Genomic DNA, 16424 nt, shown 5'->3' with positions numbered 1-16424 from the left:
GTAGCTGCTGGCAGATGAAGAAACAGGTCTTGTGGTATTTGCTCACATGCTTAGTTTCAGACACCAGATTAGCTGGACACGGGGTACTGGCTGGACACACCAGACTGGCTGGTCACGGGGTACTGGCTGGACACACCAGACTGGCTGGTCACGGGGTACTGGCTGGTCAAGGGGCACTGGCTGGACACGGGGTACTGGCTGGACACACCAGACTGGCTGGTCACGGGGTACTGGCTGGACACACCAGACTGGCTGGTCAAGGGGTACTGGCTGGACACACCAGACTGGCTGGTCAAGGGGTACTGGCTGGACACGGGGTACTGGCTGTTCACGGGGTACTGGCTGGACACACCAGACTGGCTGGTCAAGGGGTACTGGCTGGACACGGGGTACTGGCTGGTCACGGGGTACTGGCTGGACACACCAGACTGGCTGGTCAAGGGGTACTGGCTGGACACACCAGACTGGCTGGTCAAGGGGTACTGGCTGGACACGGGGTACTGGCTGTTCACGGGGTACTGGCTGGACACACCAGACTGGCTGGTCAAGGGGTACTGGCTGGACACGGGGTACTGGCTGGTCACGGGGCACTGGCTGGACACACCAGACTGGCTGGTCAAGGGGCACTGGCTGGACACGGGGTACTGGCTGGACACACCAGACTGGCTGGTCAAGGGGTACTGGCTGGACACACCAGACTGGCTGGTCAAGGGGTACTGGCTGGACACACCAGACTGGCTGGTCAAGGGGTACTGGCTGGACAGTGGACCAGCAAGTCCTTCCCTTTCCTGACTTCAGTTTGGTATATAGCCTCTGGTGACCTGCTTTCAGTTTGGTATATAGCCTCTGGTGACCTGGCTTCAGTTTGGTATATAGCCTCTGGTGACCTGGCTTCAGTTTGGTATATAGCCTCTGGTGACCTGACTTCAGTTTGGTATATAGCCTCTGGTGACCTGACTTCAGTTTGGTATATAGCCTCTGGTGACCTGGCTTCAGTTTGGTATATAGCCTCTGGTGACCTGGCTTCAGTTTGGTATATAGCCTCTGGTGACCTGCTTTCAGTTCAACGGCCAAAATGCTTTTGTCTTGTTTTCCTTTTCAGACTTCCACTGCATGTGATAAATGTACAGTTTGAGTTTATGGACTCAAATAATTAAAAATCAATAACACATTTGCAATAAGCCCCAATGATAAACTCCCAATTCCTCTGACCTGATCTAATTTGTCTAAAATGCCCGTATTTTGTAGTGTTCACTGTGATGAGCTCAGCAGGTCAGGATCGGCCATGTTGTTTTGAGAATGACTACCTCTCCTCCATGTCTTGTCTCTTCCTTCATCGTTGTTCTACCAATAGGGACATGAGGAGAACATCCAATCGGAGTGCTCTCCTCCTGTGATTGACATTCTCGGACAGCGCCAGCCCATCCCCAGCTCCATGTTGACCTACTCGTTATCATGTGTTAAATCAATTTGTTAAATCACCACCGAGGTCACTTCAACAGCACACTATGAGGAAAAAAAGCTTCATATCCTGAAGCCCTTACCGGGACTCGAACCCGGGTCCAGCGTCTGTCAAGCCAACACCTTAACCATTACGCCAAGAGTTCCAACGTGTCTCACGCTTCTCTATACAAGTCCCTTACATGTACACGCCGCTCCAATTGCTTCTCAGGCACCATCCCATTTCTGACACCAATATGGTGAATTTGGTGGGTATTCACAACCAGGTCTCAAACCAGGGTCCTGCGACTGTCAAGCCAACACCTTAACTGTTACGCCAAGACGTCTGAACCTCTTGACAAGGTCACTCGGTGTTAGGTTAGGGTTGCTACAATAGCAACTTAGATATAGCTACACGCTCAAGAGTGTGACGCTGCAGAGTAAGAGTGTGACGCTGCAGAGTTGTGGGTTCAATTCCCACTGGGTACTCAAAATGCTGTCATTGTACTGTAAACTTGCTTTGGGTCAAAGTGTCTGCTAAATGACTTATTATTATTGCATACATTTGCTTGGTGTTGTATTTACATCAAAGGTAGGGCTCAGGCGAAAGCAATGCAAGATGATAAAGGACAGTACAATCAAAACACACTTCACAATCAGTAGAATGTATTCCAACCTGTCAAAACAGGGATTGTGTAAAGGTACATTTGAATGAACACAGTAAAACAGGTGTTGCTTTGTCACACCATGGCAACATAATTCACTGTAACTGTATAACACAAAAACACGTTTGCAGTGGTCTAACAAAGAGGATAATACTTTATGACTGCAATACATTTACCACCTGTTTATTGCACAGCACTGTACACAGAGACAGACACAGATGGAGATAAAAGGGGAATACCTAGTCAAAATGCATTCAAATTAAATGTGTCTTCCGCATTTAGGGGGTTGGATAGAGAGAGAAGGAGAAAGGTTGGCTAGAGAGAGAAGGGTTGGATAGAGAGAAGGGTTGGATAGAGAGAGAAGGGTTGGATAGAGAGAGAAAGGTTGGATAGAGAGAGAAAGGTTGGATAGAAAGAGAAAGGTTGGATAGAAAGAGAGAAAGTTTGGCTAAGGGGAGAGAGAAGGGTTAGAAAGAGAGAGAAGGGAAAGGGGGATACCTAGTCAGTTGTATAACAATGCATTCAACTGAAATGTGTCGTCCGCATTTAGGGGGTTGGATGGATGGAGAGCGTGAGACACAGGGAGCGTGAGACACAGGGAGCGTGAGACACAGGGAGCGTGAGACACAGGGAGCGTGAGACACAGGGAGCGTGAGACACAGGGAGCGTGAGACACAGGGAGCGTGAGACACAGGGAGCGTGAGACACAGGGAGCGTGAGACACAGGGAGCGTGAGACACAGGGAGCGTGAGAGAGGCGTAGCAGGAAGATAGGACTGATGTGAACCAAGAGATTGCGAGTTCAAATCCCAGGTGAGGACATGATGAATATTAATTACAGTATAAATGAACATGTACAATGTCAAAGTGTCTCAACTATGTACGTTAAAAGCACTATTTGAATGTGTTGGTGTCCCAAACCTATTGTTTGGGGCAACTAAAAACTTTACGTTCAGGTAATACTTTGAACGCAAAGTTGAGTAAACAAAAAGGCAGTGGATGGAATCAGTTACTAAATAATAATTAGTTGAATCAACTAGATTTTTGTGTTGTTTCAATGTTAAACTTATACATACCTTCCTCAATATTATAGCTATGAATGCCAATAAGGTCATAGATGTTTTAAATATATTATTACACGTAAATGTAAGGATCACGCATCTTTCAAGGCTCACAAGGTCAGGCTGCTTTTGTGGGGTAATCACATTGACGGGTATCTTTCAAACAAGAGTGATGAAAGAGCCAGACCTTATTAGATGTTGCAATGCCTTCTCAGACCAGACCGACTTTGAGACTCTGAGGTGGAAAGACATCAGTCAACAAATATTAGGCTAACATACCTGTTTTTGATTAAAGGGAGAACACAAGCCATCACTGCTCTGAAGAGAGGGAAGAGATTCTCTCCATGTAATGGGGTCAAAACTGAGAAGAGAAACGCTAAATGTTTTGGTCGTGATTGATGTTTTGTTGTGTGCATGACAATAGTACAAAACTAGAACATAATAATAGGATTTCACCTAATATAAAACATAATTTATTTTAAATAATACCTAATCCTTGTTCGATATAAAAGTCTGGCATACAGGCATTCAGTTACTGTTCCATTGAAAGTTAAGTCACTTGTTTTAAACATTCTAAGCGAGTGTGGTATGATCGTCGGTGCCAGGCAAGCAGGTTCCAGTATCTCAGAAACGGCCGCCCTCCTGGGCTTTTCACGCACGATAGTGTCTAGAGTTAACAGAGAAAGGTGCAACAAACAAAAAAACATCCAGTCAGTGGCAGTCCTGTGGGCAAAGGAGAATCGTGCAAACTAACAGGCGGGCCACAATCGGCGCTGTACAACAGTGGTGTGCAGAACGGCATCTCGGAACACACAACTCGTCTGTCCTTGTCACGGATGAGCTACTGCAGAAGATGACCACACCGGGTTCCACTCCTATCAGGTAAAAACAAGAATAAGCAGCTCCAATGGGCACGCGGTCACCAACACTGGACAACTGAGGACTCCCACGAATCCCGGTTCCTGTGGCGTCATGCTAATGGCAGAGTCGGGATTTGGCGTAAGAAGCATGAGTCCATGGCTCCATCCTGCCTGGTGTCAACGATACAAGCTGGTGGCAGTGGAATGGGGAATGTTTTCCTGGCACAGGTTTTGTCCCTTGATACCAATTGAGGAACGTTTCCATGAAGAATTCAGTCTGTTCTGGAGGCAAAGAAGGGGTTCAATCCATAACTAGATGGGTGTACCTAATAAACTGGCAACAGACTGTGCGTATGTGTCTCACATCTGTTGCTTTGGGGTAATGACGTTAGGGACAGTATAGGATGAACCAAAAATTGTTTTCTTACAGAGGAGTAAAATGTCATTTTTGTAATATCAGTCCTGGTTATATGTAACAATCCCTTGTTGGAAGTGCCTACATTATCATTTATATTATTTGTTAATTAAATATATTAAGTTATTCAAGAATTTGTAATATATACAATACCAGTCAAAAGTTTGGACACACCCATTCAATGTTTTTTCTTTACTTTTACTATTTTCTACATTGTACAATAATAGTGAAGACATCCAACCCATGTAATAACACATTTAGAATCATGTAGTAATCAAAAAAGTGTTGAAACAAAAAAAAAAACAGCCAGCCTTGCCTTGACAGTTTTGCACACTCTGGGCATTCTCTCAACCAGCTTCATGAGGTAGTCACCTGGAATACATTTCAATTAGCAGGTGTGCCTTTTAAAAAGTTTAATTTGTGGAATTTCTTTCCTTCTTAATGCATTTGAGCCAATCAGTGGTGTTGTGACAAAAGTAGGGCTGGTATAGAAAAGATAGCCCTATTTGGTATAAGACCAAGTGCATATTATGGCAAGAACAGCTCAAATAAGCAAAGAGAAACGACAGTCCATTATTATTTAAGACATGAAGGTCAGTCAAAACGGAACATTAAGAACTTTGAACGTTTCTTAAAAAGTGCATTCGCAAAAACCATCAAGCGCTTTGATGAAACTGGCTCTCAAGAGGACCACCACAGGAAAGGAAGACCCAGAGTTACCTCTGCTGCAGAGGATAAGTACATTATAGTTACCAGCCTCAGATTGCAGCCCAAGAAATGGAGTTCAAGTAACAGACACATCTCAACATCAACTGTTCAGAGACTGTGTGAATCAGGCATTCATGGTTGAATTGCTGCAAAGAAACCACTACTAAAGGACACCAACAGGTGGAAATCTGTCCATTGGTCTGATGAGTCCAAATTTGAGATTTTTGGTTCCAACCGCCATGTCTTTGTGAGACGCAGAGTAGGTGAACGGATGGTTTCCACATGTGTGGTTCCCACCGTGAAGCATAGAGGAGGTGTGATGGTGCTTTGCTGGTGACACTGTCAGTGATTTATTTAGAATTCAAGGCACACTTAACGAGCATGGCTACCACAGCATTCTGCAGCAATACGCCATCCCATCTGGTTTGAGCTTAGTGGGACTATCATTTGTTTTTTAACAGGACAATGACCCAACACACCTCCAGGCTGTGTAAGGGCTATTTGATCAAGAATGAGAGTGATGAAGTGCTGCATCAGATGACCTGGCCTCCACAATCACCCAACCAGCAGCGGAACCCAGTGGTTAGAGCATTGGACTAGTAACCGAAAGGTTGCAAGATCGAATTCCCGAGCTGACATGGTATAAATCTGTCGTTCTGCTCCTGAACAAGGCAGTTAACCCACTGTTCCTAGGCCGTCATTGAAAATAAGAATTTGTTCTTAACTGACTTGTCTAGTTAAATAAAGGTTAAAACAAAATAAAATTTAAAGATGGTTTGGGATGAGTTGGACCACAGATTGAAGGAAAAGCAGCCAACAAGTGCTCAGCATATGTGGGAATACCATTTCAGATGAAGCTGGTTGAGATAATGCCAAGTGTGTGCAAAGCTGTCATCAGGTAAAGGGTGAAGAATCTAAAATATATTTGACACTTTTTTGGGGTTAGTACATGATTCCATGTGTTATTTCATAGTTTTGATGTCTTCACTATTATTCTACAATGTAGAAAATAGTACAAATAAAGAAAAACTCTTGAATGAGTAGGTGTGACCAAACTTTTTGACTGCTACTGTGTGTGTGTGTGTGTGTGTGTGTGTGTGTGTGTGTGTGTGTGTGTGTGTGTGTGTGTGTGTGTGTGTGTGTGTGTGTATATATATGTATATATATATATATATATATATATATATATATATATGTGTATGTGTATGTATATATATATATTATATATATAATATATTATATATATATATATATTTTTTTTTATATATAATATAATATAATATATAATATATATATTCATATATAATATAATATAATATATATATATATATATATATATCACACACAACTGTATACAGTATAATCGAGGTGATGGCATTGGAAATCCTTTTGGCTGCTTCTGTTCTGAAGGTGGCACTTGTGGCCTCTTTTCAAAGGATGGGTCCCAATCTCTCAAAAGCCCCGGGATCCAGTTGGACAGGGGTGGTCTTCCAGTTAGTGGGATGACAACCCAACTTGGGATGGGGGGGAGGTTTTAGGTTTTAAAACAATTGGAGGTTTACTCAGTAGCAGTGCAAAAATCATGGCAAAGCTATATGGACACTCAATGATCATGATACTTTGTAATGGTAAGTTTACAAACAGTATATTATGATAAATAGAATTCAAACTTGTTTCTCATTATGGTAAATGGTGACGAGTATAGCCAGTTATAATTGTAATGGCTTAGCAGATAATACAAAAAGACGATCAGTATTTACCTGGCTAAAAGAGAAGGAATAAAATCTCTATTGTTTACAGGAAACTCATTCAACCATTTAAGATGAAGTTGTGTGATCGAATATACTTCTCCTATGGGCAAAGAAAGTCAAAAGGGGTGATGATATTAAAGGTAGATGGATTCTTTTAAATATGTTCTCGGACCAGAAACAGATTTGGTTCCTTAATCTATAAGGTGCAAATAATGATAATCTATGCTTCTTTGAAAATATCTAATAATCATTTATCAAGCCTACAGGCAATTCAAGACTGTATTGTGAGATTATAATACGCTTTTATATACCTCAATGGAATGTAAAGAAAACATATATTAGAACTAGTGGATATACCGTATGGAGGCTTAAATATCCTGACCTAGTGAGATAAATATGGCAGAGGCTCAATTAAGCTAGTCATCTTGACTACTTTTTTAGGTCATTCTCTTAGACACCAAAATATTTAAAAAATAAATACATTTGAAAAAGTGTTGATAGGGGACAGAATGGGGTCAGACCATTAAATAATTGGCACATTACTCTTACAGAATTTCCACGTGGGTGAGGTTTTTTGAAATGTAACCAATGCCTATTGGATGGCAAGAAGGGTCTCTCGACCCCTCCATTCTCAGCCTCCAGTGTTTATGCTGCAATAGTTTGTGTGTTGGGGGGCTAGGGTCAGTCTGTTATATCTGGAGTATTTCTCCTGTCTTATCCGTGTCTTGTGTGAATTTAAGTATGCTCTCTCTAATTCCCTTTCATTCTCTCTCTCGGAGGACCTGAGCCCTAGGACCATGCCTTAGGACTACCTGGCCTGATGACTCCTTGCTGTCCCCAGTCCACCTGGTCATGCTGCTGCTACAGTTTCAACTGTTCTGCCTGCGGCTATGGAACCCTGACCTGTTCACCGGACGTTCTACCTTTCCCAGACCTGCTGTTTTCAACTCTCGAGAGACAGCAGGAGCGGTAGAGATCCTCTGAATGATTGGCTATGAAAAGCCAACAGACATTTACTCCTGATGTGCTGAACAGTTGCACGCTCTACAACCACTGTGATTATTATTATTTGACCCTGCTTGTCATCTATGAACATTTGAACATCTTGGCCATGTTCTGTTATAATCTCCAACCAGCACAGCCAGAAGAGGACTAGCCACCCCGCATAGCCTGGTTCCTCTCTAGGTTTCTTCCAAGGTTCTGGCCTTTCTATGGAGTTTTTCCTAGCCACTGTGCTTCTACGCCTGCATTGCTTGCCGTTTATGGTTTTAGGCTGGGTTTCTGTACAGCACGTTGTGACATCAGCTGATGTAAGAAGAGCTTTTTAAATAAATTTGATTGATTGTTTATAAATTCTTGGTCTTGGTTAAAATCAAACTTATTCCAATATAACATAAGCACAGCAGATCCCCTTATTGTATGGGACACTTTTAAAATGTGCCTTTAGAGGCCATGCAATTCAATACTTGTCTTTAAAACCAAAGTACTTTAGGTCAAAATACTTCCTATTAACAAAGGGAAATAGAGGGACTAACAGTATAGATAGAAAGCAACAACAAAAAAACTGTACAAGAAAGGAACCAAATAAGTTAGAAAAAAAATAAAAAAAATAACTTGATTTAAGAAAGATCAAGAGTAATATGTTATAAAAAATAAAGCAAACTGGATGGAATATGAAAATTGACCAAATTACATTTTTATCTTCATCATAGAAATGCTACCAAAAATAATTTACTAAAACTTGTTACAAATAATGGAGTCATTCATGATTCAAAAATATTTTGAAAGAGGAAACAAAGTACTTTTAGCATTTGTTTTAGTTTCAGTCTCCTCCATCTCCACTAACCAAAATTAATTGTATGGATTTTTTTCTATTAATAATGTTAAATTAACAGCTGTACAGAAAGACTCATGTGGAGGACAAATTACAGATGAGGAATTTATTGATGCAATTAAGTCCAGGAAAACTTCCGGGCTGGCCAGTTGAGGTATATCAAATATTTGTTAATGTACTCAGAGGACCGTTATTAGCATGTTTTAACCACTCTTTAAAAAATTGCAGGCTATCCAATACTCAAGAAGTAGGTCTGATTTCACTATTATTGAAACAGGAACCAAGTGGTAAATTTAAAATACCTAGTCCATTTGAAAAATTGGATGCCCCTTTCAGTGGGGTGCATACCTTTTTTAATTATATTGTCGGATATTATTAATCGTAATCAGACAGGCTTTTTATATGGGCGATACATTGGAGGTAATATAAGACAAGTACTGGAAAAAATAGAACGCTATGAAAAATCCGGGAAACCAGGCCTGGTATTCATAGCTGACTTTGAAAATGCTTTTGATACAACTGGAAGTTATACATAAATGCCTGGAATATTTCTATTTTGGAGAATCTCTTATACAATGGCTAAAGGTTATGTATAGTAACCCTAGGTGTATAGTAAATAATGGCCACTTCGCAGAAAGTATTAAACTGTCAAGATGAATAAAACAAGGTTGTCCACTATCGGCATATCTATTTATTATGTCCATTGAAATGTTAGCTGTTAAAATCAGATCCAACAATAATATCAAGCAGCTAGAAATTCAGGGCTAAAAACAAAGGTGTCATTGTACGCTGATGATTCATGCTTTCATTTTAATCCATAGTTTGGATCCCACCATAGCCTCATAGAGGATCTAGAAAATGTTTCTAACCTCTCAGGATTATGATAAGTGTATTAAATTATGTAGGTATTGGATCACAAACAAATACAACTTCTACATTACTCTGTAGTTTACCAATAAATTGGTCAGTCACTACAATACATTTTTATAGAAAGTTAGCAAAAATAGATAAGCTCTTGCTACCATGGATAGGAAAATACATGTCTATTTGTGGAAAAATCACCTGATTAACTCTTTAGTCATATCCCAGTTTACCCATTTGTTTATGGCCTTGCCTATTTATACAATGAATATGAATTTGGAGGGCAGAATGTATTAAATTTTACAGCATTAGACTAACGGCTGCAGTCATACAAAAGCTATACAAACTGGTTTTGTAGCAGATTAGTAAGAATGTGTCACCCCGTGTTCAAGAATGGTCTTTTTTCCTTTATTCAGATTACAACCGCTTACTTTTGATTAGAAAATTAAATAATCTCCAAAATATAGCTATTTTTAAAACAAACCATAGAAAGTTGGTTCAAATTTAAGTTTAATCCACCAGAAAAGACCGAAGAAATATTACAACAAATATGGTTCAACTCAAATACTAATTGTTAAAAAATATATATATTCTGGGGGAAAATGATTTAAAACTGTATAATCTTGGTAAATTATATCATAAAAATGACTGGTGGAGTTGTCACACATGGAAATGTCTGCTCTATCCAAAATTTCAGCATTTCTGCTAAAAGGGAAGACTGGAAGGGGGTGAAGAGAAGGGAACTGGTCTGTCGCCTCACATTAAAGACAGAAACTAGCTAAAGAAAATTGTGATACATAAGAACAAGTATACCAGTTTCATTTAAGGACCAAAAAGTGACAGCTGTGCCATGCAGGTTGCAAAATAGTTGGGAATAGATTTTTTTATGTACCTATTCCATGGCACATGATTTATGAAGTGTTACACAAAATGACGCCGGATTCAAAACAATTTAAACGATTATACAAAATTCTTGCAAACAATAACATTTTATAGACAAAAATATGTTGACACCCCTTCAAATTATTGGATTTGGTTATTTCAGCCACAACCATTGCTGACGTGTGTATTGAATTGAGCACGCAACCATGCAATCTTTCAACGTGGCACTGTCATAGGATGCCACCTTTCCAACAAGTGATTTCATAACATTTCTGCCCTGCTCGAGATGGCCCAGTCAACTGTAAGTGCTGTCATTGTGAAGTGGAAACATCTAGGAGCAACAACGATTCAGTTGCGAAGTAGAAGGCCACACAAGCTCACAGAACGGTACCGCCGAGTGCTGAAGCGCGTAAAAATAGTTTGTCCTCAATTGCAACAATCACTACCGAGTTCCAAACTGCCTGTGGAAGCAACGTCAGCACAATAACTGTTCATCGGGAGCTTCATGAAATGGGTTTCCATGGCTGAGCAGCTGCAGACAAGCCTAAGATCACCATGTGCAATGCCTAGCATCGCCTGGAGTGGTGTAAAGCTCGCCGCCATTCTGGAGCAGTGGAAACGTGTTCTCTGGAGTGATGAATCACGCTTCACCATCTGGCAGTCCGACAGACTAATTTGGGTTTGGCAGAATCCAGGAGAATGCTAATGCATAGCGGCAACTGTAAAGTTTGGTGGAATAATTGTCTGTAGCTGTTTTTCATGTTTTGGGCTAGCCCACTTCCAGTGAAGGTTAATGTTACAGCATTCTAGATGATTCTGTGCTTCCAACTTTGTGGCAAAACTTTGGGGAAGGCCCTTTCCTGTTTCAGCATGACAATGCCCCCATGAACAAAGCGAGGTCCATACAGAAATGGTTTGTCGAGATCAGTGTGGAAGAACTTGACTGGCCTGCACAGAGCCCTGACCTCAACCCCATCCAAAACCTTTGGGTTGAATTGGAACACCAACTGCGAGCCAGGCCTAATAGCCATCAGTGCCCGACCTCACTAATGCTCGTGGCTGAATGGAAGCAAGTCCTCACAGCAATGTTCATACATCTAGTGGAAAGCCTTCCTAGAAGAGTGGAGGCTGTTATAGCAGCAAAGGGGGGGACAAACACAACCTTAATGCTCATGATTTTGTAATTAGGTTTTCAATGAGCAGGTGCCCACATACTTTTGGTCATGTAGTGTATATGGGGGGATACAACCATCTCTGCAGATTTTTCTGGGGAGAGACAGAATGATTAAATCACTTGTTTTGATACTGCCCATATGTAGCTTGTTTTTGGTTGAGGTTCAGGAATGGCTGAAGAATTACAACATTTACCTGGAGGTAACTATGCAAATAGCACCGCTGGGTAATTTGAAAAAAAGAAAAAGAAAAGATAACTAATGTAAAATATACTGTGTCTGTAAAATGTATATAGTATGTATAAACTGGAAGTAGAAGCCTAAGTATTGTAGTCCATTCGTTTACTCCAATTAGGGGAGGGATGGTAGGATTAGGGGGAAAAGATAAAGGAAAATATATACACAAAATATATATTTACCCCCAAAAATAAATGGGGGATTGGAAATGCAGATAATTAAATGGACAGAAGCCACTATCTGCAATATTAAAGCTGATCTACCCCCTAAAAAATATATTGAATTAACTGGCCAGACTATGGCCTGTTTGTTTTGATTATTCATGTATTTTTCTGAGTATGGCTGTCAAGACCCTGTGGGTCTCGATGCGCCAAGTACTCTCTCTCATATTCACAGCTGATGCCCAGTTGCCATGGAGTGTGTTTCAGGGGGGAATTCACCCAACCCCATTCTGTCAGTGTCAGGCAGCGAAGACAATCCCCCCCTTGCCACCCCCCGTGACCCTCTAGACCAGCCCTGTCTGTTCCATGGGCCGAGGTAGGCTGAAAATGCTCAATTCGACAAGTTATTTACATTTGTCACCCAAACAAGTTTCTTTAAAGGATGTTACTTTTGCAGGCCATTTCATTTCAATCTAGACTTGCAGCCGATGATGTAGCCTACTCTAATCTACATTTTTTTAAAACCATTTTCAAATGGGGGAGGCAGGTAGCCTGGCAGGGAGGAGCATTGGGCCAGTAGCCAAAAGGTTGCTGGATCAAATCCCCGAGCTGACAAGGTAAAAATCTGTCACCTGCTTCTCTGTTCCCCGGACGTCAATTACGTGGATGTCAATTAAGACAGCCTCCCACACCTCTCTGATTCAGAGAGGTTGGGTTAAATGTTGAAGACAGATTTCAGTTGAATGCATTCAGCTGTACAACTGACTAGGTACAATTGAAGAAGTCGGAAGTTTACATACACCTTAGCCAAATACATTTCAACTCAGTTTTCACAATTCCTGACATTTAATCCTAGTAAAAATTCCCTCTCTTAGGTCAATTAGGATCACCACTTTATTTTAAGAATGTGAAATGTCAGAATAATAGTAGAGAGAATTATTTATTTCAACTTTTATTTCTTTCATCATATTCCCAGTGGGTCAGACGTTTACAAACACTCAATTAGTATTTGGTAGCATTGCCTTTAAATTGTTTAAGTTGGGTCAAACGTTTTGGGTAGCTTTCCACAAGTTTCCCACAATAAGTTGGGTGAATTTTGGCCCATTCCTCCTGACAGAGCTGGTGTAACTGAGTCAGGTTTGTAGGCCTCCTTGCTCGCACACGCTTTTTCAGTTCTGCCAATGTAACAGTATAACTTTAGACCGTCCCCTCGCCCATACCCGGGCGCGAACTAGGGACCCTCTGCACACATCAACAACAGTCACCCACGAAGCATCGTTACCCATCGCTCCACAAAAGCCACAGCCCTTGCAGAGCAAGGGGAACCACTACATCAAGGTCTCAGAGCAAGTGATGTCACCGATTGAACCGCTATTTAGCGCGCACCCCCGCTAACTAGCTAGCCGTTTCACATCCGATAAACCAACAATTTTTCTGTAGGATTGAGATCAGGGCTTTGTGATGGCCACTCCAATAACTTGACTTTGTTGTCCTTAAGCCATTTTTCCACAACTTTGGAAGTTTGCATGGGGTCACTGTACATTTGGAAGACCCATATTTGTGACCAAGCTTTAACTTCCTGACTGATGTCTTGAGATGTTGCTTCAAAATATCCACAGAATTTTCCTACCTCATGATGACATCTATTTTGTGAAGTGCACCAGTCCCTCCTGCAGCAAAGCACCCCCACAACATGATGCTGCCTCCCCCTTTTTCCACCAAACATAACAATGGTAATTATGGCCAAACAGTTATTTTTTTGTTTCATCAAACCAGAGGACATTTCTCCAAAAGGTACAATCTTTGTCCCCATGTGCAGTTGCAAACCGTAGTCTGGCTTTTTTATGTCTGTTTTGGAGCAGTGCCTTCTTCCTTGCTGAGCGGCCTTTCAGGTTATGTTAATATAGGACTCGTTTTACTGTGGATATAGATACTTTTGTACCTGTTTCCTCCAGCATCTTCAGAAGGTCCTTTGCTGTTGTTCTGGGATTGATTGGCACTTCTCGCACCAAAGTACATTCATCTCGAGGAGACAGAACACGTCTCCTTCCTGAGCGATATGACGGCTGCGTGGTCCCATGGTGTTTATGCTTGCGTGCTATTGTTTGTACAGGTGAACGGGGTACCTTCAGGCATTTGGAAATTGCTCCCAAGGATGAACCAGACTTGTGGAGGTCTACACTATTTTTTCTGAGGTCTTGGCTGATTTCTTTTGATTTCCCCATGATGTCAAGCAAAAAGGTACTGAGTTTGAAGGTAGGCCTTGAAATACATCCACAGGTACACCTCCAATTGACTCAAATGATGTCAATTAGTTTATCAGAAGCTTATAAAACCATATCGGAATTTTCTGGAATTTTCCAAGCTGTTTAAAAGGCACAGTCAACTTAGTATATGTAAACTTCTGACCCACTGGAATTGTGATACAGTGAATTATAAGTGAAATAATCTGTAAACTATTGTTGGAAAAATGACTTGTGTCATGCACAAAGTAGATGTCCTAACCGACTTGCCAAAACTATAGGTTTGTTAACAAGAAATTTGTGGAGTGGTTGAAAAACGAGTTTCAATGACTCCAAACTAAGTGAATGTAAACTTCCCACTTCAACTGTATTTCAGTGTCTGAAGAGACGTCATGAATTAATGGGATTGTATTTAAAAGGAACGTTTAGCCAACATATATATTGCTCTCATTATTTACTGCTCTATTTTTCAAGTTAGACGTTGGTTAAATCACAATCATAGGCTAAACATTCATTTTAAATACAATCCCATTTGTCTTGTTTATTCTTTATAAGTAGGCCTAGGTAACAACTAAGTACGTACTAAGATGCACCAAGCTCAGTGCTCCAACAGGTTTTAAGACAACTAGGCTGTATAGGGCCTACTTGTGTTAACCAGGTCAAACACTATGAATCAAGGCATTGGTTAGGGCTCAATCTCGATTCCAGTGGTCTTCTTGGACATGCAAAGTTTCACTGTGAAAATAAGTGATGAAGAAGTGCGCACGGCACTCCTGACCTGAATAAAATGTGGGCACCCACTCCTTCCTCTCACACACCCCGTCTAGCGGATTTGAATGTGACAGGAACATGGACCGTGGCGTATTAATATCCATAACCTATCCATGTGATCTGCGAGTTCGCCCGTTGGAGCTCTCTCGAAGTCACTCAGAATAAATACAGTTATGCTGCTCTACCCCCACGTAGCTCTACACCCACTGTTAATGCGAATTCCTTGCAAGCGTCCGAGTTCTGCGCAGAGATACAAAGACACTTATAGAGCTAAAAAAATGTGAAATTACGACTATTAGCCAACAGATGTTTGAGAATAGTTGAAATACTAATTACCTGCAAAAGATAGATTCAAACACATCCCCGTGCCAAATAAGATAACGTTACAGCCTACAGCACTCATTCCCGTTGACAGACTATCATCCTACAACATTATCAACAGCGTAAATATAATATGTTATTTTCAATAATGACTATTGGATACGTTGTGATTATACTGGTCTTACCTGCACGAGACGGTAAGTTCAATTTTCGTCGCAGGTACGGTGGAGTTGAGCGGGTCGAAGTCCCCAATTGTGGCCATGGTCAAGCTTTAGATCAGTTCCTCTTCAATGTGAACTTCTCAACGATGTTCAGCCACTACTCTTGGCCGATATTTTGTTTGAAAATATCTCCCTTCGCCTGGAAAAAAGAGACAAAGGCACCAAATAGCTGCGTTTGTTGACAAACGTCTTCAGAGTTGAGCGCGAGGTGCATACCTGTGGGTGAGGCAGGTTGGGCAGCGCTCGAGACGTTCCATGGTGTGGTGGAGGAGCGCGACAGAACGTTGTGCGCGTCACTGGAAAGCACGGACGGGTCCTTCGCTCCATATTTTTGTTTCACCATCGGCAGGTGGAGGCAGAGACTTTCAGAAGTTGTTGGCAGCAGAATGTTGGATTTCAAGTTAATGCGGCATTAAAGTGTGTTTTCTATGAAACTCAACTGTGTATTTGTTTTCTTTTTAATTGTGATATTGTCCCACTATAGGTCACCAGTGGAGCTTTCCAGTTAGGAACAGTTAGGACAAAAAGGAAGGAGGGGGAGGGGAGGACCACCATAGAAAATGTTTAAATAATAAATCAACATTTAAAAAGTGTCGGCTTGCCAAATAGGTTACTGTCACCAAATTACCAGAACCATTTAATTAGATAATGAATTATATCATTCCATATAGACTAATCATAATGAATTATATGATATCTGTGATTAAAACACTGGGTTTGCAGAGAATGTGAAAATCAGAACAGCCAGCAGAGCCAATCTATAGCCAGTGGCCTGTTTCTCTGCACATCTTTTAAGTCTAAAATATAGGACCAATGATTCAG

The 16424-nt window shown here is 41.2% G+C and overlaps 1 protein-coding gene across 1 annotated transcript in view; it reads right to left on the bottom strand.

The window, feature by feature from the left end:
* LOC135541410 (copine-9-like) overlaps nucleotides 1–15888 on the bottom strand; it is a 143164-nt gene extending 127276 nt beyond the window's left edge. The window contains exon 1 of the mRNA XM_064967639.1: nucleotides 15567–15888. Coding sequence (XP_064823711.1) covers nucleotides 15567–15643 — 77 coding nt within the window. The 5' untranslated portion in view covers nucleotides 15644–15888. The remainder of the gene's footprint in view (nucleotides 1–15566) is intronic.
* Nucleotides 15889–16424: the final 536 nt, after the last annotated feature.

Source organism: Oncorhynchus masou, chromosome 6 (assembly GCF_036934945.1).
Source record: "Oncorhynchus masou masou isolate Uvic2021 chromosome 6, UVic_Omas_1.1, whole genome shotgun sequence".
Classification (NCBI taxonomy): Eukaryota; Metazoa; Chordata; class Actinopteri; order Salmoniformes; family Salmonidae; genus Oncorhynchus; species Oncorhynchus masou.
Note: the sequence above shows the minus strand (reverse complement) of the source record. Positions and strands in the feature narration are given on the sequence as shown.